Here is a 26,597-nt window from a genome sequence, read left to right as displayed (position 1 = left end):
TAAATAAATAAACTCATCTGAAGAGATGATATGATTCATTACCAGGTTTATAAATAAATAAATAAATCAGTGGTCTGCAGTGGGGTATACTACGAATCTCGATTAGTGGGTTAGCGAGGTATGTTGCGCTCAAAGCCAGGGTATGCGGTCATACGAAAGTGGATTTGTTTTAGCGTCGCTGTATCACCATGGTATCTTATGCTCACAACCAAACCTGGTCGGGAGCAGGTTATGTGCTCAGTTATAGCTCAAATCGTGAAAAATCACCGCCCTCTGACTCATCCTGCTGACTAGTGACCAATCAATTATCTTGACAAACGAAGTCATCTCACGTGTGAGATTCTGTCATCGCATCTACTGGAGCAGCTCCGCCTCTTCAAACATTTTGAAACTCGAAGGCGCTTTAACTATGTTGCGCATGCAGATATATCACTTTTATGGACATGCATAGCATACAATATCTGATGACCATCGATTTTTTGATGTTATAGGTTCGACACTAAAAAAGACCACCCTAGATTTTGCTACCGCTCATAAATGCGGAAGTAATCGTTTTTAAACCGAGGCGGTCTTGTGCATCTCCACGTTTCCCGAATGGTCAAAGTCACCCCAACCACGAGAACGCACACAGATCTGAGCTGAAAGCCTAGTTTGATAAATTCATCCGTGAGTGAGTTTCGTAATACCACTCAACTCTGATTGCGAATTTTGTTTCTAGCATCCAGGTTATCCTAAGAAAGCTTGGTTATGTTCAGCGAGATTCGTAGTATACCCCACAGGTGTCTACTTGCACAGCGTGGGCATATTTCATGACATCACCAGGGTTTAATCAATTGTAACAATGTAAATAATAATCTATTGTACTAATGTAAATATGAATCTATTGTACTAATGTAAATATTACTCTTTTGTAACAATATATAGCTGAGTCTATAAAGCTTAGTGCTTGACACATCAAAAGTGCCTTGCAACATCAAAATAAATGGCATGGAGTCCTCCGAGCTGAATGATCCAACACACTGTGGTCTGAAGGGTTTATTTGAAGAGCATTTTCCAACAACAGGTACAGTTTAAGCAGGACGTCGGATTACATGTGGCAATAAACATTCTAAACACTGGCAGAGAAACTGAATCAGGCTTCAAATCAAAAATCTTTACAAAAACATCAACAGAAACCAAACGACTACTAGTCTCATAAGCCCCTCCCATCCTTGCATCCAGACATCGCTGTAAAGAAAGAAACTGATTCTTTGATGCAGATGAATGATCAGATCGTAACCATGGCATTTGGTCCTTGTGACATCATCTGCTTACCATACACCTGGTTCTCTTCGGAACGTGGGTGTTCCTTGCACCTGTATTTAAGAATGTCTCTCAATCATCTCAGGAATGAAAAAAAAGAACACTCTTTAGCTGTAGAGCCTGAATACGCATACACATGTAAAAACATCAGCAAAGGATAATGCTCAAACAATACTCCACATTACCTTCGGTCAAATTTAAACAGACATTTCGGCAGAGTTTACACAGAACACGGCGGACTAATGCAGACCACGTCAGCTGGCTAAAGGGCATGAGCAGAGAGAAGTGGCGCTCCTCATGGATACGGAGGGGCCGTCAACAGATCAAACTCAGGACGCCGGGTACCCCTGTGGGGGGGGGGGGGGGGGGGGGGGGGGGGTGGACTCCCCCCTTTAACAGTCTTCCTTTCAGCCGCTCACGCTCACGTGTTCCAGCTAGAGGGAAAAGAAAACTACTTTTTTAAACAAGTATTTTACAAAAGTCACCATTCTTTAAAATGAAAGCCGTGGAGACGCTGCAGAGCTGCGGAGCGTTCCCGTTCCAGTGCTGCGGAGAGCAGGCAGGGGGCGCTCTCACTCCGGCGGCTCAAAGTTGAACTCGAAGGTGTCGAGGTTGATCTGCTCGGTGAAGGAGCCGGGCGGCGGGCTGTCAGAGCCCAGGATTATCGCCATGGCGTCGTCTTCGCTGGGGTCGTCAGCCTCCAGACTGACCGTTTCTATGACGATAGGGTTGTCTATTTCAGAGTGGACAGCATCCATGACTTCATGTGGGATGGAGTCGTCGTCAGAATCCAACTGGATAGTCTCCATGACGACTGCTGGGAGAGGGTGTCCCGTCTTTGATTGGACAGAGTCAATGACAGCCAGCTGGATAGGCTCATCTGCCTCTGACTGGCCAGGCCCGACAGTCTCCGGCTGGACAGGGTCCATCGCCACTTCCTGCATCAGGGCAACAGCCTTGGACTGGATATGGTCCATGGACACTTCCTGGAGAGGAGAAACTGCCTCTGATTGGACAACGTCCATTGCAACTTCCTGGATGGGAGAAACGGTCTCTAATTGGACAGGGTCCACGGCCACTTCCTGTACTGGAGCAACTGTCTCTAATTGGACAGGGTCCACGGGCACTTCCTGCACTGGAGCTACTGCCTCTGATTGGACAGGGTCCACGGGCACTTCCTGCACTGGAGCTACTGCCTCTGATTGGTCAGGTTCCACAGCCACTTCCTGTACTGGAGTAACTGCCTCTGATTGGACAGGTTTCACAACTACTTCCTGGACTGGAGCAACTGTCTCTGATTGGTCAGGTTCCATGTCTACTTCCTGGACTGGAGCAACTGCCTCTGATTGGACAGGGTCCATGTCTACTTCCTGGACTGGAGCAACTGCCTCTGATTGGACAGGGTCCATGTCTACTTCCTGGACTGGAGCAACTGCCTCTGATTGGACAGGGTCCATGTCTACTTCCTGTATAGGTTCCTCTGTCTCCAAATGGACAGTCTCCATGACGACCTCTGGAGAATGTTTCTCCGTCTCCATGGATACAGACGGCTGCTTGCTCTCAGAGGTCTCCTCACCCTTGGCCTGCTTCGCCTCAGCTTTGGGGTGCACCCGGGCCGGCTTCGGGCCCATGTTGGGGGTGGGGGTGCCGAAGGGTGACCCCCCGCTGTAGAAGATATCAAACAGGTCCTGAGCTTTGGCTGCTGCCAGGCTGGACTTGGGCTTCAGGGTTCTGGGGGGGTTCTTGCTGGCGGGGGGCTTCTGGAGCATGGGGGGGGGGCACACCAGCACCGCCTGGGCCTGCTCACACTCGGACACGCCCGGCACCGCCACGTCCGCCTCCATACGCACCACACACACTCCTGGAGGGGGCTCTGCTGGGGCCAGAGGTGGCTCTGCTGGGGCAAGTGTGCTCTGCTGGGCGGCGGGGATCTCGGGGTCGGAGGCGGCGGCTGGGTGGATGGGCGGCAGCTGGACTTCCTGTCCGCCGAACGCCTTTGAGATGACGTCTGCGGACAGCACGGCGTCCTTCTTCTCCTCTCTGGCGGGAGCGGGAGCGGGAGGCGGGGCTTTGACCGGCGTGACGGAGACCGGCTTCATGGCCAGCGCCGGGTTCACGGGCGCGACGTTGCTGGCGGCCGACTTGCGGAGCACCATGGCGGCCGGCGACATGCCGAAGGACTGCCAGGGGGCGGGCGTGGGCAGCGCCGTCTTGCCCGCCAGCTTGATGGCGATCGTCTTGGCAGCGGCTAACGATCTGGCGAACGCATCTTCACCATCTTCCACGTCTCCAAGGCCACCGGTAACCACGGCAGCAGGGTCCATCAGCATCACCTGCTCGGCAGCCCTCGCCGCCGCCTCGTCCTCCCGGATGAACTGCGCGGCCATCCTCTCCGCCTCCTTCTCCAGCTTGGACTTCTGCGGCTTCTTCCAGGTGAACTTGCCGAACGCGCCCCCTTTGTTGGCCTCCTCGTTCTTCTTGCGCAGCTTGGCCAGCATGGCGGGGCTCGGCCCGCACATCACCTTCGGGGGTTCCGCGGGTTTCTCGGGGGCCTCCGGCTTCTCCTCCTTGGCCGCCTCTCCCCTTTTGCCGCCCTTTTCCGGTTTGCTCCTGTAGGCCCTCTCTTTCTTCGGCGCCGGCGCTCGCTCCTCTCTCGTCCACTTGGGCTTGGCCTCTTCCTCTTCCTCCTCCCACTTGCCGTACTTCGGCTTCCTCTCCGGCTCCTCCGGGCCGTACCGGGACCTCTTCTCCGAGGCTCGTCCGTACTTCCCCCGGTCGTCAGCTTTGACACACGAGGCTCGCTCGTCTTCCTCGCGGGCGTACCTGCTACGCTGTTGCTCTTCCTCCTGATGCTGCTGCTGCTGCTTGCTGTGTTTGCCCCTGCCGCCCTCCTCCTCTGTGCGCCGGCTGTATTTGGAGCGCCCTTCCTCCTCGTCCCGCTGGCTGTGCCTGGAGCGCCCCTCGCTCTCCTCCCTCTTGCTGTATTTGGTTTTGCTCTCATCGTCCTCCTTCTTCATGTACTTGGGCCGCACCTCCTCCTCGTCTCGTCTGCTGTATTTGGGCCGGTCTTCCTCTTCCTCCCTGCGCCCATATTTGGGGCGGTCCTCCTCCTCGTCCCTGCGCCCATATTTGGGCCGGTCTTCCTCCTCCTCCCTGCGCCCATATTTGGGCCGGTCTTCCTCCTCCTCCCGCTTGCTGTATCTGAGTTTCTCCTCCTTCTCCTCACGGCGGCTGTACTTGAACTTGCCGTCCTCGTCCTCCCGGCCGTACGCAGGCTTCTTCTCCTCCTCGCGTACGGATCGTGGTCTCGTAGGCTCCTCCTCGCGTACGGATCGTGGTTTCGTAGGCTCCTCCTCTTTCTGCGGCTGCTTGGCGGGACGTAGCTCCTCCTCCTGTTTGCGCTTCAGGAACTCCTCACGCGACAGCTCCACCTCCTGTTTGCGCTTCGGTTCCGAGTGTTTGGACTCCGAGCTGATGGTCAGGCCCGCCTGGCGGTCCAAGTTCCGCCGCTGCTCGTACAGCGGATTCTCGTACATCCGTTGCTGCAGAAAGAGAAAACAAGGACCGCATCAGATCTCAGATGGACCACACACACACACACACACACACACCGCTCATCAGATCTTAGCTGGACCACACACACACACACACACACACACACCGCTCATCAGATCTCAGCTGGACCACACACACACACACACACACACACACACACACATCGCTCCATGTAGCTTCATCTGAATGTCATTCCTGCACAACACAGTTTCTGTACCTTATATTTCTCAATGTGTGATTGGCTGGTCAGTACCTTATATTTCTCATTGTGTGATTGGCTACTAAGTACCTTCTATTTCTTATTGTGTGATTGGCTAGTCAGTACCTTATATTTCTCAATGTGTGATTGGCTAGTCAGTACCTTATATTTCTCAATGTGTGATTGGCTAGTCAGTACCTTATATTTCTCATTGTGTGATTGGCTAGTCAGTACCTTATATTTCTCATTGTGTGATTGGCTAGTCACATGCTCTTCAGCGCAGATTGGGTCTCCAAAGAACTCCTTGCACAGCTGGCAGTAAAATCCCCTCACAGCCATCAAAAACTCAGTGCCTATGAGAGCAAAAGAATGACGAAACAGTGTTAGGTTTATGCTTAAAGGAACATATATGTTTTTAATCAATATTTACCCTTTCTGTGTTACCATGGAGAGGGTACGCCACACTGAAAGAAGACGAGTATTGTACGTCAGACACAGTAGAAACACATCGACACAATAAGATTCAGCTGTGTATTGTACGTCAGACACAGTAGAAACACATCGACACAATAAGATTCAGCTGTGTATTGTACGTCAGACACAGTAGAAACACATCGACAACATTAACATTCCCCACCTCCCTACCCCCCCCCCCAATTAACATTCGGCTGTACCAATAAAATGCTGATTAAGACTGAGGGCCCTAATTCAGAGAGGCAGCGAGTGAGTGTGCAACTGTAGAGGCAAGGTGTACACTGAGGGGGCAGGCAAAGTGCAACAACTACAAGCTGACGTCAACAAGTCAGTCAACTAAGTTATCATTCATGTGCTACTGAATAACTACAACCATCACCGTAACCGTAACCATGTGCTGCAACTATCATGTGCTACTGAATAACTACAACCATCACCGTAACCGTAACCATGTGCTACTGAATAACTACAACCATCACTGTAACCGTAACCCTGTGCTGCAACTATTATGTGCTACTGAATAACTACAACCTTCACCGTAACCGTAACCATGTGCTACAACTATTATGTGGTACTGAATAACTACAACCATCACCGTAACCGTAACCATGTGCTGCAACTATCATGTGCTGCTGAATAACTACAACCATCACCGTAACCGTAACCATGTGCTGCAACTATTATGTGCCATGTGGGAGAATTGAGCTGACTCATTAGTGTTTGCACCTAGGTTCGTACCCATGGTTACATTAGCACTTAGGGTCGTACCCATGGTTACATTAGCACTTAGGGTTGTACCCATGGTTACATTAGCACTTAGGGTCGTACCCATGGTTACATTAACAGACTGATTTTGCTTAGTTATTAAATCAGTTCCAGCTAGACTTTGCACTTTGCCCATTAAAGCCTCAGCTGTGATGGCCATGAAGTTCATTTAAACACATGTAATGCTCATAATGCTCATACTGCTCATACTGCTCAGGTCTATCAATGATACAAACGCATCCACAGTTTAACGGTTATGTGCTGAGGCTATTCTGGGACTGCAAAAAAAGTTAAAGCACATTAAAATCCTCAGTCCTCACTAGCGAATGGCAGCACTTTGTTGCAGGTAAGCCAATCAGAATAGCAGTTCATAACAGTTCTGAGAAAGTCACATAAATGCCGTATTTCCACTTTTCATGGCTAATTTAACTGCGTTCCTGCTGCTGGTGCCCTATGAAGGCAACACGCATCTTTGACCTTCAGACTTTGGCTGGACGGATGCAGGTCATTTATAGACGAGGCCTCGACGGAGTTTAAATGTGGACTGACTCACTCACACGGACACTGCTACCTATCCGGCCCATTCCCAGTACCTTTGGCTGGCTTGGTGATCTTCTCCGCCCCGCTTGCCTTCTTCTTTTCCAGGCTGGACGTGTCGGGGGCCCAGGGCCTGTCATAGGGGTCTTGAGACTGACGGAGAAAGCAAAACAACTCTCGTCAAAAACAGAAATCATAATCAATATTTAATCCAAACCTCAGGGACCAGGAGTGCCCCTCTGGAAAGTGAAGGGTGACGATTAGCATTCTAAGAATATTTTTGCTTTGATTAAAAATATCAAACATGAAAAATGGAAAGCTAAGGCAAAACTAACCTTTCTGTGTGACTTGCTGTGCAAGTGCGTGAAAAAATCAAACATGGCACCGCATGTGACGTTACAGTTCTTGCACCAGTGGTTGCCTGCGTCGTAGTACTCAAACTGGTCTACGCTTTTCACCGGAGCCGGAGCGCTGACCGGAGCCTTCGGAGCGCTGAGCGGAGCCTTCGGAGCCTCCGCGGTTGCTCTCGCTGTTGACGTAGACGCCTGATCAGGAAGGGACACAATTCAGTTATAGAGAAGTCACTCGGAACACAGGATCAGAATGATGAGGGGGCAAAACACAAGCTACGTAGCCAGAGAATCTAAAGAAGGTCATTAAATCAAAATCAATCAACTCAGATAAACAAAGCAAAAACTCAATCACTTAAACTTGATCCCCCAAATGTCTTGGGGTGTCTTAAGTATTCTTACCTTTGCCATACAGTCCTTCTTTGTTCCATTCAGGGAGGAGTAACCAACAGTGGAAGCACTGCTAGCACTGCTAGCACTGCTAGCTCAATGTTACTACGTTTAGAATTTAGAATGCTAAATAACCTTGCTAACCACACCTATGCTAGCACTGTTAGCTCAATGTTACTACGTTTAGAATTTAGAATGCTAAATAACCTTGCTAACCACACCTATGCTAGCACTGTTAGCTTGATGCTAATACATTTAAAATTTAGAATACTAATTAACCTTGCTAACCACACCTTTGCTAGCACATCAACACAGCTATGAGCTGGTCTGTATCCCTTTAGCTTTAGAGAATACGAAAGCCAATTTTAAAACCTACATCACCGATTGCTCTAGTAATTTTGTATTTGTTGGGGTTGGCCCGATAAAAGCAATTGTAGCGCAGTTTCTGGCCCCCAAATTGAGATTTGTTCTGTCAGGTGGATTTGCCATCTATGCTCAGTTCACAAATGCTGTTTTATCTTTTAACTGATCACAGATGACAGATCTACAGGACAATTTTTTTTTTTATCTTACTACCATAATTTCCCGACTATTAGCCTTTACATTGATTTTGCAAAATTTCTTCCGCGATGATGAGGTGAATACAGGGGGGCAGTTAGTATGGTATTGTTATGTTTTGTTTCTTTTAACTTGCATAAAACACTGCGGCTTAAAAACAATGCGGCTTATATGCGGGAAATTACTGTACATTGATGTCCTCCTCCAAACACATTAATCATTCCCTCAGAAACGTTATTTCAATCTTTCCCAAACAACAATTTACTCTGATGGAGTCAAACTTACAACAGTCTTTTGTCTATGTTTCATATTCAGTTACACATGTTAATTCCGATGACTTATTTCGATCAGATCTAAATTCTCTTTTTCAATTGCTTTTCTAAAAACTGAAAAAGTGCATTAAGCAAAAGCATTCAGGTAATACATCAGGAATCAGGAATAAGATAACAGCATTTTCCATTTTCATTGTCTGTCTAATAACACGACATTTGATCTTGAAAATGTTTCCTTTGAACGGAAGGAACAACGGTACAGTAGAGACCATGGAACAACGTAAAGGAGAAATGCACACGTCATGACAGAACAACCTGGGGCTGTGTTCCAATTCGCATACTTGTGTACTTACAACACAATGCCACTTGTACACTCATATTAGGTATTGTAAGTACATAAGTATGTGAATTGGAACCCAGTCAATGTCTTTCACTGAAAATGAAGAAGATGAATGAGGAAGAGGATGAATGAGGAAGAGGAGGAGAGAGGAAGAGGATGAGAGAGGAAGAGGAAGAGGAGGAGAGAGGAAGAGGAGGAGAAGAAGAGGATGAGGGAGGAAGAGGAGGAGAGAGGAAGAGGAGGAGAGAGGATGAGGAGAGAGGAAGAGGATGAGAGGAAGAGGATGAGAGAGGAGGAGGAGGAGAGAGGATGAGAGAGGAAGGCTTCATCTCATTAGCAGGCCAAACGGCTGACCACCAGTAAAGTGTCTCCTGCTTGTGGATTTTTCTTTTTAAATTCCATTTAAAATATTTTTATTTCTTCTTTTTTTTCTGTCCCTCAGGTGTCACTTTGGTATTATCCTCTATTCTTTGTTCTCCACACTCACGCACTCACCCTGATGAGCTAGCGCGTGGCGTATCTCATATGCTACCCCTGGTCTACCATGCTTGACCTTTGACCTTTTGGTGAAATCAGCTAAACCGTTAAATTAGCTTTAGCTTCAGCTCACGTACGCTAATGCCTGAGCTTCCCTGTTACCCACTGGTGAAGTGAGGGGCCTAAACGTGTAAGAGAAAACTGAGTGAAAAGCTATGGTGCCTGTTTCGGGGTCTTCTAGGATAGGTCAGAGCTCTCTGCATGATCTCACACGCACACACACACACAATAGGAGAGGAAAGTGCCATGAAATTATCTAAATTACTATGCATTACATAAACAGTCAATGACGATCTGGAGAATTAGGACCAACATACATATTGCAACTCCTCTAATGATGAGCTGGAAAATTAGGACCAACACACATGTTGCAACTCCTCTAAAGTTGTTAAAGCCTAAGTTTGGCGGAAAATTAAAATAAAGCTATTTTCTGAATGAAAATACATCAACTAAGCCGTGGAGGAAGTCATTTTCGTTCATCACGCAGTACAGAGCTAGCACGGGCAGCAGCTACAGTCCAAAATCGCTAACAGTGGGTTAGCATGGGGCTCTAAGCCACACGCTTTCAAAATTCGCATTTTTAAACCACTAACATTGCTCAAAACAGCGCCAAACCAAGTCAGCAGCTTGCTCTAGGTGTCTACACATAAAACCAAGCACCAATCAGTCTGTAAACGTCGGAATAGTTTGTATACAGTTAGAATTAGTTTGAGACAGCAACCCCATCTGAAGCACAGAAACGTCACGCGAGATCTCACACGGAAGCATTGCGTGATAATCACGGAGTTTCCTTCATGAGGAGCTGGAAGGGGTAGGTGTTCATAAGTCTTCTTTTATAAACGTCGGGTTCGTGAACCAAGTTATTGGTGCTTCGTTTTATGTGTAGACACCGTGCTAGCTCTGTACTGCGTGATGAACGAAAATTACTTCCTCCACGGCTTAGTTGATGTATTTTCATTCAGAAAATAGCTTTATTTTCATTTTCCGCCAAACTTACGCTTCAAGAACATGTGTCACGCTATTAGCCCGTCCTCAGGAATAAGCGTCTCGAAGCTCACGTCCTTCAGACCTGCATCTGTCTCTGTTCCAAATGCCTGAGCTGCTAATGTGAGCTGAACGTCTGTCTAGTCTGTAGGAAATGCAGCTCTAGATTGTCTATCAAATCTGGTAAATCTACATCTGCAAAACACAGATGCGTAAAAAGACAATCAGGAAGAACTTACCACAACACTACCTTGGAAAGTAACCAATACACAACACACATACAAAAGATACAAAACACACAACACACACACAGATCTACACACACACACAGAAAAGGCGACCCACTCCAACCAGAGTGGCTGTATGCCTCTGCCCTGTGGCAGTGCCGCTACCTTAGAGACAGGGGCGCTGGCGGTGGTGGCGGTGGTGGCGGTCGGGCGGGCGGGGGACCTCTCGCGGCTGCGCGCCCGGCCGTGGTGCTTGTCGTCGGGGGCGGGGCGGGGGACGGGGCGGGGGGAGGGGTCTGCTGGGGGTCGGAGGTCACGGCGGGGGCGGTCGGAGGCGTGCAGGCCCAAGATCAGCGCCACCTTCTCCAGCTCCGCCAGCTTCCTGTCCGCCTCGTCGTTGGCGGCGCGCAGCGTGGAGATCTGGGACATCACGTCCTCCTGCAGCCGGCTCAGCTCCAGCAGCAGCGGGTCCTTGTGGCCGTCCTTCTCCCGCCGCTTCTTACGCAGCAGCTCGCCTGCAGGGGGCGCCACACACACACCACATGACACGGCGGCAGAACAACACACACACACACACACCACATGACACGGCAGCAGAACAACACACACACACACACACCACATGACACGGCGGCAGAACAACACACACACACACACACCACAGGACAAGATGGCAGAACAACACACACACACACCACATGACACGGCGGCAGAACAACACACACACACACACACCACATGACACGGCGGCAGAACAACACACACACACACACACACACACACACACACCACATGACACGGCGGCAGAACAACACACACACACACACACACCACATGACACGGCGGCAGAACAACACACACACACACCACATGACAAGGTGGCAGAACAACACACACACACACACCACATGACAAGGTGGCAGAACAACACACACACCACAGGACAAGGTGGCAGAACAACACACACCACATGACGGCAGAACAACAAACACACACCACAGGACAAGGCGGTGGAACACACACACCACATGACAAGGTGGCAGAACAACACACACACCACATGACAAGGTGGCAGAACAACACACACACACCATATGACAAGATGGCAGAACAACACACACACCACATGACACGGGGGCAGAACAACACACACACACCACATGACAAGGTGGCAGAACAACACACACCACATGACAAGGCGGCAGAACAACACACACACACCACTTGACAAGACGGCAGAACACACACACCACATGACAAGGCGGCAGAACAACACACACACCACATGACAAGACGGCAGAACACAGAGACCACATGAAAGATGGCAGACAGGAGAAAAACAACGTGGTCCCTTTAAGGATGGGATGAGATGAGCTGCAATGTTCTAAAACATGCAACTGCGACTAGACATGGTGAATGCTTGGCAACAGCTGGCAACAGCTGGCAACGTCGCGCACCGTTTCATTCACACTGCTGCAGTTCCTTCTTAATCTCGTCCCCGTGTTTGGAGTAAATTGGGCCTGCGGGCAGAGAACTGTGTGTGTGTGTGAGTGCGCGTATATTCATGCCGTACCTTGCTGTTTCCTCAGCCACTCCAGCTCCTTCAGGAGGTACCTTGCTGTGTGTGTGTGTGTGTGTGTGTGTGTGTGTGTGTGTGTGTGTGTGTGTGTGTGTGTGTGTGTGTGTGTGTGTGGTGTGTGTGTGTGTGTGTGTGTATACCTTGCTGTTTCCTCAGCCGCTCCAGCTCCTTCAGGAGGAAGTCCTTCTTCTTCACGCGGCCCTCTCGGTCCTTCTTCAGTTTCTCCCGCTCCTCCAGAACCTGAACGCAGTCCATCAACACAGTGAGAATACAGAACCTACACGCAGTCCATCAACACAGTGAGAATACAGAACCTACACGCAGTCCATCAACACAGTGAGAATACAGAACCTGCACGCAGTCCATCAACACAGTGAGAATACAGAACCTGAACGCAGTCCATCAACACAGTGAGAATACAGAACCTGAACGCAGTCCATCAACACAGTGAGAATACAGAACCTGAACGCAGTCCATCAACACAGTGAGAACACAGAACCTGAACGCAGTCCATCAACACAGTGAGAATACAGAACCTGAACGCAGTCCATCAACACAGTGAGAATACAGAACCTGAACGCAGTCCATCAACACAATGAGAACCTGAACACAGTCCATCAATACAATGAGAACCTGCACACAGTCCATCAACACGATGACAAAAGGTGCCCAATAATCCTTTGACTTCAGCACAACTCAGGTGTCTTCCATAAAGTGCATAAGGAGTATTCCACCATCAAGGGGTATTTTTTTTTTTTTGCGATGTTTGAACTTTGACCCCGTGCCATTTGCTTTTACCTTATCTTTCTGCTCGTCCACCTTCTCCTGGCTGTAGAGGTCTTTGGACAGGTCCCTCTCCTTGGCCAGGTCCCTCTCCTTGGCCAGGTCCCTCTCCTTGGCCAGGTCCCTCTCTTTGGCCAGGTCTCTCTCTTTGGCTCTCTCCATAGTCCCTGCTGACAAACAAAGCATGCAGGTGATTTCTCTTTCCTTTGGATTTCTTATACGTATTGTTTTTATTATACTATATTATTGTTATAACTATTATTAGAATATTGTCAGTCTCCCTTCAGTTCCCAGACAGATGACTTCACTCACGCTTCTTGTCCTGCTTCTTGGCGTCGGAGCGGTCGGTGGGCACCGTCTCGATGACCTTCAGGTAGGGGCTGCTGTACTCGGCGGCGTGAGATGCCCCCTGGGGTGGCATCAGGGCAGGTCCCAGGGGGGGCGGGGGGTACATGGGCCAGCCCTGCCCCATGTAGGGCACGTAGTTGCCGTACTGGTCGTACCCCGGGGGGGGGTAGTTGGGGTGGGGCATGGCGTGGGCGTGGGCTGGCGAGGGCGGGTAGACGGGCATCGGGTGGGTTTGGTGCCCGCCGAGGCGCGGGATGGTCTGTGGCGGGGGCGGAGCCTGCGCTTCCGAGGATGCAGCTGATTGGCTCTGGGCGGCGCTCTTGGGCGGCGCGGGGGCGGGGCGACCACGGCTGCGCTCCTCTTTGGGCGGCGGAGACTTGCGGCCCTGGGAACGCCCGTCGGAAGAGCGACGCTCCTGGGAACGCCCGTCGGAAGAGCGACGCTCCGGCCTGTGCCGTCGGCTCCAGCTGTTACTATTCCTGAGACAAACAAAAACAAGTAAACAAACAAACAGCACCAACAAACAACACAAACATAAACACAAACACACACCGTACCATGAATATGATAATTATTCGATTAATTGTGCTGCCTCAAATTCATTCACAGAGCCATGAAACAGAGAAGCAAGACATCAGGAGCAGATATGAATCCTTATTGAAATTACCTTAGTGTAAACACATTTGAGGATTAATCTGAAGCATGACCTTTGACCTTAGTGTAAACACTTGAGGATTAATGACCTTTGACTTTAGTGTAAACACACTTGAGGATTAATCTGAAGCATGACCTTTGACCTTAGTGTAAACATTGAGGATTAAATCTGAAGCATGACCTTTGACCTTTGTGTAAACATTTGAGGATTAATGACCTTTGACTAGGGCTGCACGATATATCTAAAATGTATCGTTATCGCGATATCAACGCTTGCGATGGACGTACCGCAAAGATTACTTAACTTTTGATAAAATTCAATACATCTTCTGTGCCGTGCATTCCATACAGTCTATGGTGTATCCACATTCTGAATGTCACCATATTTGACCAAACCGATGCTGTCCGAGAAGCCCGCCCCCTTTAGGTGTGTGGTGTTTTAGGTGTTGAGGTGGGAGCTAAGTCTGGATGGCTGAAGATAGTGAAGAGGAATTGGTGACTAAAAGGAAAAGCACGTCTGTTATATGGAAATATTTTGGGTTTATGAAGGATGACGTGTTACAAACACAGGTACTTTGCAAGACATGTCGAGCAGTGGTTGCAACTTGCCGAGGCAACACAACCAATCTCCACAGCCACCTGCAACACAATCATGAAGATCAGTATGAAGAGGTCCAAGCTAGCTTAAGCAGAAAAGCCGCTAATGTTATGAAGAGGTCCAAGCTAGCTTAAGCAGAAAAGCCGTTAATGTTATGCAAAGTCCAGCATCTAGCAGTAAAATGAAAGTGACTTCAACTCAGCAGAGTTCTACGAGTGTAACCCCTTATGAGAAATCACCTAAGCGCCACAAAGATATAACGGCGGCCATTGCACGGTTTTTGGCTAAAGACATGATGCCTATGAATACCGTAAACAGAGCGGGCTTTGAGGATACGATTGAACAACTTGACCGAAGATATCAAATTCCATCACGGAACTATTTTTCAAATAGTTGACACATGTCGGAAAACAGTTAACCTCCAATCGGGTGAAGTTGACTACTATGCAAGTACAACAGACATTTGGTCCAGTCGTACAACACAGCCGTACTAGCCTGATTACCATCGACTTTCAAAGGCTCTGCGAGACTTTTGTCTGACCAACAGCCTGTGCTAACACGGTTTCTTGCCAGCGTTGGTTGACCCGCCTCCTTTAAGTGCCTCGATTTGCTACTGGTAGATGTCAGAAAGCGGATTGCCGAGTTTAAACCAATAACAACACTCTTTCCTCTGCCTTGAACACGCCTCTACCCAGAGCCGTTGGAGCTGCTCAAAGTTGATTGGTTCTCGACCAAAGGGGGCAGTTCCGCAGATTTCGGGAACTCAGAAATCCTTCTCAATGAGCAGTTGACCAGACCAGCAGCAAAAGCCTGAAGGCGTTGCGTCACTGGGAGGGCGTGCCAGGCTACAGCCGTACAGGAGTTTCACCGTGCATTTCCTCACGGAAGATTTTGAACTGAAAACACGGTGTCTAGAGACTGTATACTTCCCCGAATCTCACACTGGTGAAAATATAGCGTTTGGATTACGTGAAGTGTTGGTCAGATGGAATTTACACGAAGACCAGCAAGTGTGTATAACCACGGATAACGGCGCCAACGTCGTTAAGGCCACTTGTCACGCCCGGCTATGCCGTGCTGGGTGTGTCTCACCCTGGCCTGCATGGTCTGCTGCTATTTCTATCTGTCGCCTCTAGGTGGAGCTGTTCTGGTGGGCCATGCCGGACTAATTGGTGCGCTGATGGGAGGGTGCTTAAAACCATGGCCCTCGCTCTCTCTCTCATTCTGCTCTGGCCTGACGACGCGAGGCTGGCTGCGGTCGTCGCTGCTATTCCTTTTGCCTTTCACTTTACACTTACATATACTGATATGCACAACGCTTTTGGTTAGCTTCCCACTTACTGACTTCGTTATGCTCGTTCGCTAATCAAACATATTTTACTTTAAACCTTAGTTTCAGTGTGGTCTCCCCTATGTCAGCTCTACTGTGCACCAAGTGGTCCTGACACACTCAATTGAACAGCTGGGTCAGACTTCAGTGTTTTGGCCACAGGCTGCATCTTGCCATCGGTAAGTAGCCTAAACAGATCTGCTTGTCACTGTACCTTATACTCTGTACTATAGCCTACTATTATTGTTTTGTGACAAGGTCTAATTATTCATTGGCAAGATAGAAAGTAAATATTTCATTACTTCTCAATAAGAAATAACTTTGAAGGCCTATTGTATGTTCTAAATAGGTGATTTTTCTTTGTCTTGAATGTTGTAGGCCTACTACTGGTATTATTAGGCTGTATTATTAGGTTGTATGTTTGAAATCATACATGCCTGTCCTATATTTAATCTTCTGTCTGCTCCTTAGATTCTATTAAAGATGATGGCCGCATTGCTCGAGCAACTGGACTTGGCACTAAAAAAGGCACAGCAGGAGCATAACCTCCCAGAACACTCACTCATTACAGAATGCCCAACGAGGTGGGGATCCAGAACACTCACTCATTACAGAATGCCCAACGAGGTGGGGATCCAGAACACTCACTCTTCACAGAATGCCCAACAAGGTGGGGATCCAGAACACTCACTCATTACAGAATGCCCAACAAGGTGGGGATCCAGAACACTCACTCATTACAGAATGCCCAACACGGTGGGGATCCAGGCAAAAAAATGATAGTCCTTGAGCAGCACCGGGCTTTATCTGATGTCCTGTCAGAAGACAGAAGATCAAGGCATTTGGTTCCTACCTGATGTCCTGTCAGAAGACAGAAGATCAAGGCATTTGGTTCCTATCTGATGTCCCGTCAGAAGACAGAAGATCAAGGCATTTGGTTCCTATCTGATGTCCCGTCAGAAGACAGAAGATCAAGGCATTTGGTTCCTACCTGATGTCCCGTCAGAAGACAGAAGGTCAAGGCATTTGGTTCCTACCTGATGTCCCGTCAGAAGACAGAAGATCAAGGCATTTGGTTCCTATCTGATGTCCCGTCAGAAGACAGAAGATCAAGGCATTTGGTTCCTACCTGATGTCCCGTCAGAAGACAGAAGATCAAGGCATTTGGTTCCTATCTGATGTCCCGTCAGAAGACAGAAGATCAAGGCATTTGGTTCCTACCTGATGTCCTGTCAGAAGACAGAAGGTCAAGGCATTTGGTTCCTACCTGATGTCCTGTCAGAAGACAGAAGGCATTTGGTTCCTACCTGGCAGGACCTGGATGTGTTTGCGTCTGTAAACCAGGCATTACAGCCTCTGCAAGAATTTACCGATGCACTCTCAGGTGAGAATTACGTAAGTGTTTCATATGTGAGAATTCCGTAAGTGTTTCATATGTGAAACCAGTTCTTCATCTGATGAAGACATCAGATCTTGCAGAGAAGTAAGACGACTCGGACTTAACAAAATTCATTAAGATGAAAATTCTGAACTACATGAGCTGTAAATATGATGACTCTGCAACCCAAGAACTTCTGGACATGGCGTGCTTCATGGAGCCCAGACAAAGCAAGCTACATTAACAGTGAAAAGGTTGCAGACATTGCCAGAGTGATGTCAGAAATTGAAGCAACAGCATGGAAGGTGATTTGGTTATAATGGTAATTTCCCACATATTATTGCATAACCTTTAGCAGACACTTTTTGTCCAAAGTGACTTACATATGTCAACTATATTACAAGGGATTACATTGTACATTTGATTACATTTTCCCCGGAGCAACTTTGGGTTAATTGCCTACTACACTACCACCGCCCCATATTGCATGATCTTAAATCTGCAATCTTAAACCTTGATCTTAAACCATGACATAAGACCAATATGTAGTGAGGAAAATGTTTCACTTTGTATTCTTTTCTCTGTTGTAGGAGAGATGTCCTACTGACAGCGGGGCCCAGCGTGTGGATCCACCTGGCACCACTTTGAAGAAAGCAAGAAAATCACTGGGCAGTTTCTTCAAGACGGCCCCAATCCCTGTTTCACCTTCTGTGCAATTGGAACGAGCTGTAGAAGCTGAACTCAACAGCTACTTGCTGCCGCCTACCATAGACAGTGAGGCAGACCCTCTGGCCTGGTGGAGACTCCATGGGGTTCACTACCATAGACAGTGAGGCAGACCCTCTGGCCTGGTGGGGGTTCACTACCATAGACAGTGAGGCAGGTGGAGAGTCCACGGGGTTCACTACCATAGACAGTGAGACTGGTGGAGAGTCCATGGGGTTCACTACCATAGACAGTGAGGCAGGTGGAGACTCCACGGGTTCACTACCATAGACCGTGAGGCAGACCCTCTGGCCTGGGGGAGAGTCCACGGGGTTCACTTCCCACAGCTAAGTAAACTAGGCAGGAAGTATCTCTGTATACCTGCAAGTAGTTCACCTTCAGAGAGACTTTTTAGTACATCAGGGAATGTTGTGACATGCCAACGCACATGCTTAAAACCCAGCCAAGTATACATGCTTGTTTTCTTAACCAAAAACTTGCCATAATAAAGCATCCTCACACATGTGCACACGCACACACACACGTGCATGCACGCAAGCACACACTTACTTTAACATTGCACTGCATTGCCTTATAATGATGGTCATCACACAGTGTTTGTTCTCGACCAGGGGCCTGTACTACGAAGCGGGGTTACTGGCTTAGCTGGGTAACTTCGAGAGTAAGTTGATCACGTGTGGCGTAACTTCCCGGTTAACCCGTACTACGAAAGGTGGATAGGTTTTAACCGAGGTATGCTGCCATGGCAATTTACGCTGCATCTCAAACCTGCTCCGAGCAGGTTATGATCTTGGTTAACCCGAGGTTTACGGTTAACCACAACCCACAATGTCGACGTAGGCTACTTGGAAGATACATTATTGGAGCGCAAATTGTAAGCGCCTCTCTTCGCAAGGCGAGTGTTTTTAAAGACCGCCAGAATCTTTCTCCTCCATATAATATTCTCTATGAAAGATAGCCTATACATTCTCAGCCGATGGAATTCGTTGCATTTGTCAGCTGATCGAGGCAAAGTGGAGGCTATAAGCATTTACAATATAGCCTAACATATTTTCAAGAAATATTAATGCAAGCTATAAACCTTCTGAATGTTTTTGAGTTTCATTTTCACCTGCTGCCAGCGGCACTGCCGTTTCATCTAAAATGTTCACAGGATAGGCATACACTAAATCAGTCAATGAAGCTAAACATTAAATTATCCTTTATTAATATTTATTAATATACATGGCATGAATTGTGTTGCATCTGTAGGACTCTAATGAACTCAAAATGTAGCCTATTTATTTCAACACATTTCAGACATTCCGCAAGCTATTAATCCTCCGTAACACATAGGCTATTTAAGGAACATGACATAAAACATTCCTTTCATATATCCGATCTGCAATAGACTACGTTGCCAACAGCCTTGTCTTGCTTTGTTTGCTGCCGACATTTGATGTATCGTAAAGTGGGTTTTAATTCCTCGCAACTTTTTATAATCATTGCGCATTCCTTAGGCTATCCGTAAAATAACGTGATCGCGTCATCATTAAAAGTGGTGATTTGCGCTGCAGCCCGCCCATTTTATGTGAACGCGCACCAACTCCGATGAGGTTAACCCCAGTTCAACAAATCAACTTCTTACTCAACGTCGTAGTACCGATTAACACCAATGAAGATAACCAGGTTTTGTCAACCCCGGTTTAGCAAAGTAACCCTGGGTTACATTTGGGTAGGTTGAGCTCCCTTCGTAGTACAGGCCCCAGGTGTATTTTAGTTGAACTACATTGTTGCTCATTGTTCCTTGTGCGCCCTTTTGGCCAAGAACTCACCATAATGGTGTATTATTGCTTTTATTACTGTTATTTTATGTTGTTTTTCATTTCATCATTTAAGCCATCAGACCCCATTCTGCAACACGTTCTTGACTCAACAAATTAATGGTCAGAAAACCATTTTAAGTTGACATGCAGTTAAATGATTATGTTTATATTTATTACAAATGTTGAATGCTTTAAGTAGTTTTCAAGATTTTATTTATTTCAACTTAATTTTGTTGACCGTAGCAGAAAATGTTTCAAGGGGCTGAGATGATTTATGTCTGGCATTGCCATTGTAGCCGCATTTTTCCCAATAAAAATAGTGTTGGAATGGAATCAATGAATTTCTTTTTTAATAGTCTACATTAGTCTATGCTAGCAGCAAGTAGAATGGAGAAAAACATTAAATGTTTAAATATTGCAAGTTATATCGTTATCGCAGTACTCAACAATGTTATGGCATATCGCATGTTTTCCTAATATCATGCAGCCCTACCTTTGACCTTAGTGTAAACACATGAGGATTAATGACCTTTGACCTTACTGTAAACACTTGAGGATTAATGACCTTAGACCTTAGTGTAAACACTTGAGGATTAAATGTAAAGCATGACCTTTGACCTTAGTGTAAACAGTTGAGGATTAATGACCTTTGACCTTAGTGTAAACAGTTGAGGATTAATGACCTTTGACCTTAGTGTAAACACTTGAGGATTAAATGTGAAGCATGACCTTTGACCTTAGTGTAAACACTTGAGGATTAAATGTGGGGAGGGGACAGGACAGCTCACCTGCTGCTGTTGGAGCTCTGGCTGCTGCTCCTGCTGCTCTGGCTGGAGCTCCTGCTGCTGCTGCTGCTGCCGCTAGCACTGGCGCTAACGCTAGCGCTACTCCCGCTGTGGCTGGAGCCCCGCCCCCGCCCCCGCCCCCGCCGCCGCTTCTGCTTCTGCTTCTGCGCCCTCTCGGGAGACCTGCGGTGGGCGGCCGGCGGCCTGCTGCCGTGCAGACGCTCCTTGGTGCGCGTGGCCATCTTGCTGATCTCCGTGACGCCCAGGTCCAGCCCGATGGTCTTCAGCAGGTCCTGGATCTTCTCGTACTCCTCCACCTCAAGGTCAAAGTCAAGGTCAACTTTATTGTAAATTCTTCACATGCACTAGACATAAAAAGGAATCGACATTACGTTTCTCACTGTCCCAGGGGTCAGGAAGGGACAGGACAGGAGAGGACAGGACAGGAGGGGACAGGACAGGACAGGAGAGGACAGGAGGGGACAGGACAGGACAGGACAGGACAGGACAGGACAGGAGGGGACAGGACAGGACAGGAGAGGACAGGAGGGGACAGGACAGGAGAGGACAGGAGGGGACAGGACAGGACAGGACAGGAGGGGACAGGACAGGACAGGACAGGACAGGACAGGAGGGGACAGGAGAGGACAGGAGGGGACAGGAGGGGGCAGGAGAGGACAGGACAGGACAGGAGAGGAGGGGACAGGACAGGACAGGAGGGGACAGGAGAGGAGGGGACAGGAGAGGACAGGAGGGGGCAGGAGGGGGCAGGAGAGGACAGGACAGGACAGGACAGGACAGGACAGGAGAGGACAGGAGGGGACATGACAGGAGAGGAGGGGACAGGAGGGGAGGGGACAGGAGGGGGCAGAACAGGACAGGAGGGGACAGGAGGGGGCAGGAGGGGGCAGGACAGGAGAGGACAGGAGAGGAGAGGACAGGACAGGACAGGACAGGAGGGGACAGGACAGGACGGGACAGGAGAGGAGGGGACAGGACAGGAGGGGGCAGGAGGGGACAGGACAGGACAGGAGGGGACAGGAGGGGACAGGACAGGAGAGGACAGGACAGGAGATGACAGGACAGGAGGGGGCAGGAGGGGACAGGAGGGGACAGGACAGGAGATGACAGGACAGGACAGGAGGGGACAGGAGGGGACAGGAGGGGGCAGGACAGGAGAGGACAGGACAGGAGGGGGCAGGAGGGGAATACTAATACTGTGCCGTCAATAGCCAGTGGGTGGATTACTAATACTGTGTCATCAATAGCCAGTGGGTGGATTACTAATACTGTGTCATCAATAACCAGTGGGTGGATTACTAATCAATAACCAGTGGGTGGATTACTAATACTGTGTCATCAATAACCAGTGGGTGGATTACTAATACTGTGTCATCAATAGCCAGCGGCTCACCTCCTGCCGGTCCTTGGCGTCGTCGGGCCCCACGCCGGGGGGGAACTCCTCAGGCAGCCGCTCCCTGCGCCCCCTCCTGCTCCGGCGCTCGGGGGAGGTGCTGAGGAGCGCGTGGGGGGGGGCAGGAGCAGGAGTGGGGGGGGGAGGTGCGAGGGCCTCGCTGTGGCTCTGCAGGTACACGGGGGCCACCATGGGGGGGTTTGGGGGCGCGTAGGGCAGGGGGGGCTCAGGCCTGCTCTCAGCGAACATGTCCATGACGGGCAGACGAGCCTTCTCCTCCTCGTCGTCCTCCTCCTCCTCGTCTCCGTACAGGAACTTCTCCTCGTCCTCGATCTCGGCGAGGCTCTTCTTGCGCTCGTCCCTCTTGGCGCCGGCCATGTCCTCCAGCAGGCCCAGGAGCTTGTTGAGGCCCTCGCTGCCGTCGCCCTGGAGACCACCACCACCACCCCCCCCCTCGCCCGGGAACCCGGCGGCGCCCCCCGCAGGCTGCAGCCGTGCCAGCATGTCCTCAAACGCGGCGGCGCCGGCCAGGGGGGGGCCGTCCTTCAGCTCCCCCAGCACCGACATCAGCAGCGCCGGGTCCAGGCCGGACGCCGCGATCGCCGCCAACACCTGCTCCGGGTCCCGTGGAGAATCACAACTCTGGAGGAGAGAGAGGAACAGAAGGGAGTATGGGATGTCACTATAGTTCATACAGGGGTCAAGGGTCAAGGCAGGTGACCCAATACTGTCGTCACTATAATTCATACAGGGGTCAAGGGTCAAGGCAGGTGACCCAATACTGTCGTCACTATAGTTCATACGAGGGTCAAGGGTCAAGGCGGGTGACCCAATACTGTTGTCACTATAGTTCATACGGGGGTCAAGGGTCAAGGCAGGTGACCCAATACTGTTGTCACTATAGTTCATACGAGGGTCAAGGGTCAAGGCGGGTGACCCAATACTGTTGTCACTATAGTTCATACGAGGGTCAAGGGTCAAGGCAGGTGACCCAATACTGTTGTCACTATAGTCAAAGATCCTTAAGGCGGAGCAAGATACGTCGTCATAGTTCATGTCTATGGGCGCAAAATGGGGATCACTTCCTCTGCATAAAGGGGGTGTGTCATACGTGTCATTGACGTATTCATGGATTTCATCAGGTCCCTTTCCACAGGTGTATAAAATCAAGCACTCGATTATCATTGCAATTGCTATCAGTTGCTTGATGATGTTCCAAAATAATCTTGCTGCTCTTTCAAGCCTTCTACATTTATTAATTCTAATATGGAAAGTAACACACACAAAGCATGTACACTTTCAAGGAATTGAATAAAAACATCAATGGAATAATGGAAATATGTCGCTGCTCTCATGAAGTTATCCCAGCGCCATCTGATCATCATTAGCACAAATCAGGATTTGGTTCAGCTGGCTGGCTAATGTGTTGTCAAGGTATAGCGTACGTAGCAACCGGCCAACATCAGCAGAATAAACAAGAGGGGCACACCTGATATAAAGTCGATCTTCTCCTGACTGGAATGCTCAAAAATGCTAAAAATTTACCTGAAGTGGTCAGAAGGGGTTGAGGGTCATGAAACCGTGCCCAAAATTCACATTCCTAACTCTAGAGAGCGAAGATCTTAGCATATACTTGAAATTCTGATCTATGTCCATAGACTTCAATGGAACAGTTGCTGCCTCTGCTCTGCATAAAGGGGGATTTTGACCCCCCCCTTTTGCGATTCGGGTTCCAGGAAGTGGCTTCTCATGAAGTATCTTGCTCCGCCCCTTAATGATCTTTGCTATAGTTCATACGAGGGTCAAGGGTCAAGGCAGGTGACCCAATACTGTTGTCACAATAGTTCATACGGGGGTCAAGGGTCAAGGCGGGTGACCCAATACTGTTGTCACTATAGTTCATACGGGGGTCAAGGCAAGTAACTAAGGGTGTTCTGTTCTGTGGTTCTACCTGCGTAACTAAGGGCGTTCTCTGGTCCTACCTGCGTAACTAAGGGTGTTCTAAGGGTGTTCTGTGGTCCTAACTGCGTAACTAAGGGTGTTCTCTGGTCCTACCTGCGTAACTAAGGGTGTTCTCTGGTCCTACCTGCGTAACTAAGGGTGTTCTAAGGGTGTTCTCTGGTCCTACCTGCGTAACTAAGGGTGTTCTCTGGTCCTACCTGCGTAACTAAGGGTGTTCTAAGGGTGTTCTCTGGTCCTACCTGCGTAACTAAGGGTGTTCTAAGGGTGTTCTGTGGTCCTACCTGCGGAACTAAGGGTGTTCTCTGGTCCTACCTGCGTGACTAAGGGGGAGTCGGTCTCGGAGGAGTCCATGCGCCTCTTCAGGATGGACTTGGTGGGCATGTTCATGATGTCCTCCAGCTCCTTGCGCCTGCGCGCCCGCTCCAGCTCGTCGAAGTCGTTGGGTTTGCGCCCGTGTGAGCCGGCGCTGCCGCTCCTGCTGCGCGAGCGACTCCTGCTCCTCGCACGGCTCACCGCACGGCTCCGAGCGCGACTGCGGCCCCTGCTCCTGCTCCGGCTCCTGCTCCTGCTCCGACTCCGGCTCCTGCCGCGGCTGTGGCTGCGTCCTCGGCTGCGAGAGCGGCTCCTGCTGCGGGGACGACTCTTGCTGCGCGCTCGACTGCGTGCCCTGCTTTGCGCCCGGCTGCGCGCTTGGCTGCGGCCTCGACTGCGACTCCGACTCCGGCTCCGGCTGCGTGCTCGACTCTTGCTACGCGCTCGACTCTTGCTACGCGCTCGACTCTTGCTACGCGCTCGGCTCTTGCTGCGGCCACGGCTGCGATCCGCAGAGCGGCTACGGCTCCGCACGCGGCTGCGCGCTCGGCTGCGGTCAGGGGAGCGGCTACGCCCCCTACTGGAGCTGCGGCGTCGAGCGCCCCGGTCGTCTGGCCCGTCGTAGCTGGAGCGCCTGGGGGGCTTGTACTCTCCTGCATGGTAGTCTCTGTGGAGAGAGTACACATACTAGTTCATTAGTCTGTGGAGAGAGTACACATACTAATTCATTAACATACTAGTTCATTAGTCTGTGGAGAGAGTACACATACTAGTTCATTAGTCTCTGTGGAGAGTAAACATACTAGTTCATTAAAACAAAGACACTGGAGCTGCTTTATGTGATCTTTTTCATTCTCGAACATGTGAACTAATAAACAGCAATAAACACAATAACAAACAACAAACACTTTGTAGCCTAGTAGCAGCTAACACAATAACAATCGCTGTATAGCCTAGTAGCAGCTAACACAACAACAATCAGTAAGTGGCCTAGTAGTTAGAATAGTAATGAATCAACGTTTCCCTTCAATCATACCTGACGTAAGGGTCGGGGCCGCGGGAGCCGGGCGGCGCCGTCAGGTCGTTGCCCACCGTGATAACGAGACTGTGGTCAACCGGGAGACCACCACGGGGAGGTGACGGTGTGCGACGCTGGATTAGACAAACGTGCATAAATGGTGATGTAAATGAAAGTATTCTACTATGCTACAAAAAGGCAGTTCATGTTTTACTACAGCTAATTGCTATACATATTTGGTAAAGTAGTTTCTTCAACTACCAGTTACAGTTGGCACATACGACCACTGCAGCTAATGTTGCAATTACCTGATTGTAGTGATCTCTTGGAGGGGGGCCGCCACCCCAGTCGTCCCCAGGTCCTCTTCCTGACCCGGGCGAATACCTTCGGTGCGGCGGAGATCGTTGATAAGAGTCTGGATGGTCGCGGTAGCTGTTATATCCGTTCCGACCTCTGTCTCTGTCGTCTCGATAGGACGGACGGGAGTACGGTCGGTCCGGTCCCGGGTGCCCATGGCTTGGATGCGCAACTCGGGGATCCGGGCCATGAGACGGCGGCGGACCTCGGAATGGAGGTCTACCACGATACATCCTGACTCACCGTATCAAAAAGTTGCTTGTATCTTCCTGTTCACTGCTCAGCATCGGCACAGGAACTTGCAACTGTACGTGTATTCCTCTGACTTTTGCAAAATTATCTATTGCAATATTCTCTTTCTATAACAGGCCTACATCACGAAGAATTCTACCGTGTGGATTTTGTATTATGATTGGTCCATGAGGATATCCGCTGAACTCTGTCTAGTCGGAAATGACGTTTTCCCGCAAGGTCTGTTTCTTCTTCTTCTGTTTCTTGGCAGATGACTGTTTTTGTAGTGTACCGCCACCAACTGTACAGGAGTGTGTAATACCATAAACGTCATGGAGTCCTGTACAGAAAAGGGCAATTATACAGCGCGGTGAAGTTAGCCGGTCAATTATACTGTTTTCATTAAATCAGTATTATTAAGATACATAAATAAAGCTTTAAGTCTCTCCCTTGTTCAGGCCTTTTTCTTCCAGAATTTAGAGTTGAATTGAGAATTGAGTTCTCAAAGATCTGTTCCATTAATCTCGATCTTATGTGAGAAACCGCGGACCTTTCATTTACTGGACTCTCCATGTTTCACTTGACTATTCGTTTGGAAAGTAGGCTATGGCCTAGATTGAATGAAAATACAACTGTCTACCACACATGCTGGTTTCAGTGTGCATGCTGCATTCTGCTTTCAGTGCGCTGCAGTACAGTTAGAAGAATCGATATATTTATTTCATGCCATATATAAAAAAAACTGCAGCTATGGGACAGAAAACTGCAGTAGCCAGCAAATTCTTTAAAAAATGCAGTTTTGACACAGAAAAGTATTTAAGGTAGGC

At 49.1% G+C, this 26,597-nt stretch overlaps 1 protein-coding gene across 2 annotated transcripts; it reads right to left on the bottom strand.

The window, feature by feature from the left end:
* Positions 1 to 1,020: 1,020 nt before the first annotated feature.
* Positions 1,021 to 25,958, bottom strand: znf318 (zinc finger protein 318). Of its 2 annotated transcripts, none has more exons than XM_062519032.1 (13): positions 25,491 to 25,958; positions 25,201 to 25,316; positions 24,165 to 24,831; positions 21,891 to 22,532; positions 20,480 to 20,793; positions 13,165 to 13,679; positions 12,868 to 13,022; positions 12,210 to 12,309; positions 10,656 to 11,005; positions 7,168 to 7,377; positions 6,889 to 6,985; positions 5,291 to 5,409; positions 1,021 to 4,844 (listed from the first exon to the last, which is right to left on the bottom strand). In XM_062519032.1, exons 1-13 carry the CDS (start codon positions 25,770 to 25,772, stop codon positions 1,875 to 1,877), a joined length of 6,537 nt encoding a protein of 2,178 aa, XP_062375016.1. In that variant the 5' UTR covers positions 25,773 to 25,958; the 3' UTR covers positions 1,021 to 1,874. The 2 variants fall into 2 exon arrangements, with proteins under 2 accessions (XP_062375016.1, XP_062375017.1); XM_062519033.1 differs by having other exon boundaries at positions 12,868 to 13,019.
* Positions 25,959 to 26,597: the final 639 nt, after the last annotated feature.

Source organism: Sardina pilchardus, chromosome 18 (assembly GCF_963854185.1).
Source record: "Sardina pilchardus chromosome 18, fSarPil1.1, whole genome shotgun sequence".
Classification (NCBI taxonomy): domain Eukaryota; kingdom Metazoa; phylum Chordata; class Actinopteri; order Clupeiformes; family Clupeidae; genus Sardina; species Sardina pilchardus.
This window is presented reverse-complemented; position numbering and strand designations above follow the sequence as displayed.

What these genes read in the sequence shown, in the direction of transcription:
- znf318 (XM_062519032.1), bottom strand. Translation starts at nt 25,772, where the DNA reads ATGTATCGTGGTAGACCTCCATTCCGAGGTCCGCCGCCGTCTCATGGC. An exon ending in TGGACGAGCAGAAAGATAAG is followed by an intron (nt 12,310 to 12,867) that starts GTAAAAGCAAAT and finishes GACTGCGTTCAG; the next exon opens with GTTCTGGAGGAGCGGGAGAA. An exon ending in CACACAATGAGAAATATAAG is followed by an intron (nt 4,845 to 5,290) that starts GTACTGACTAGC and finishes CTCTTTCTGCAG; the next exon opens with CAACGGATGTACGAGAATCC.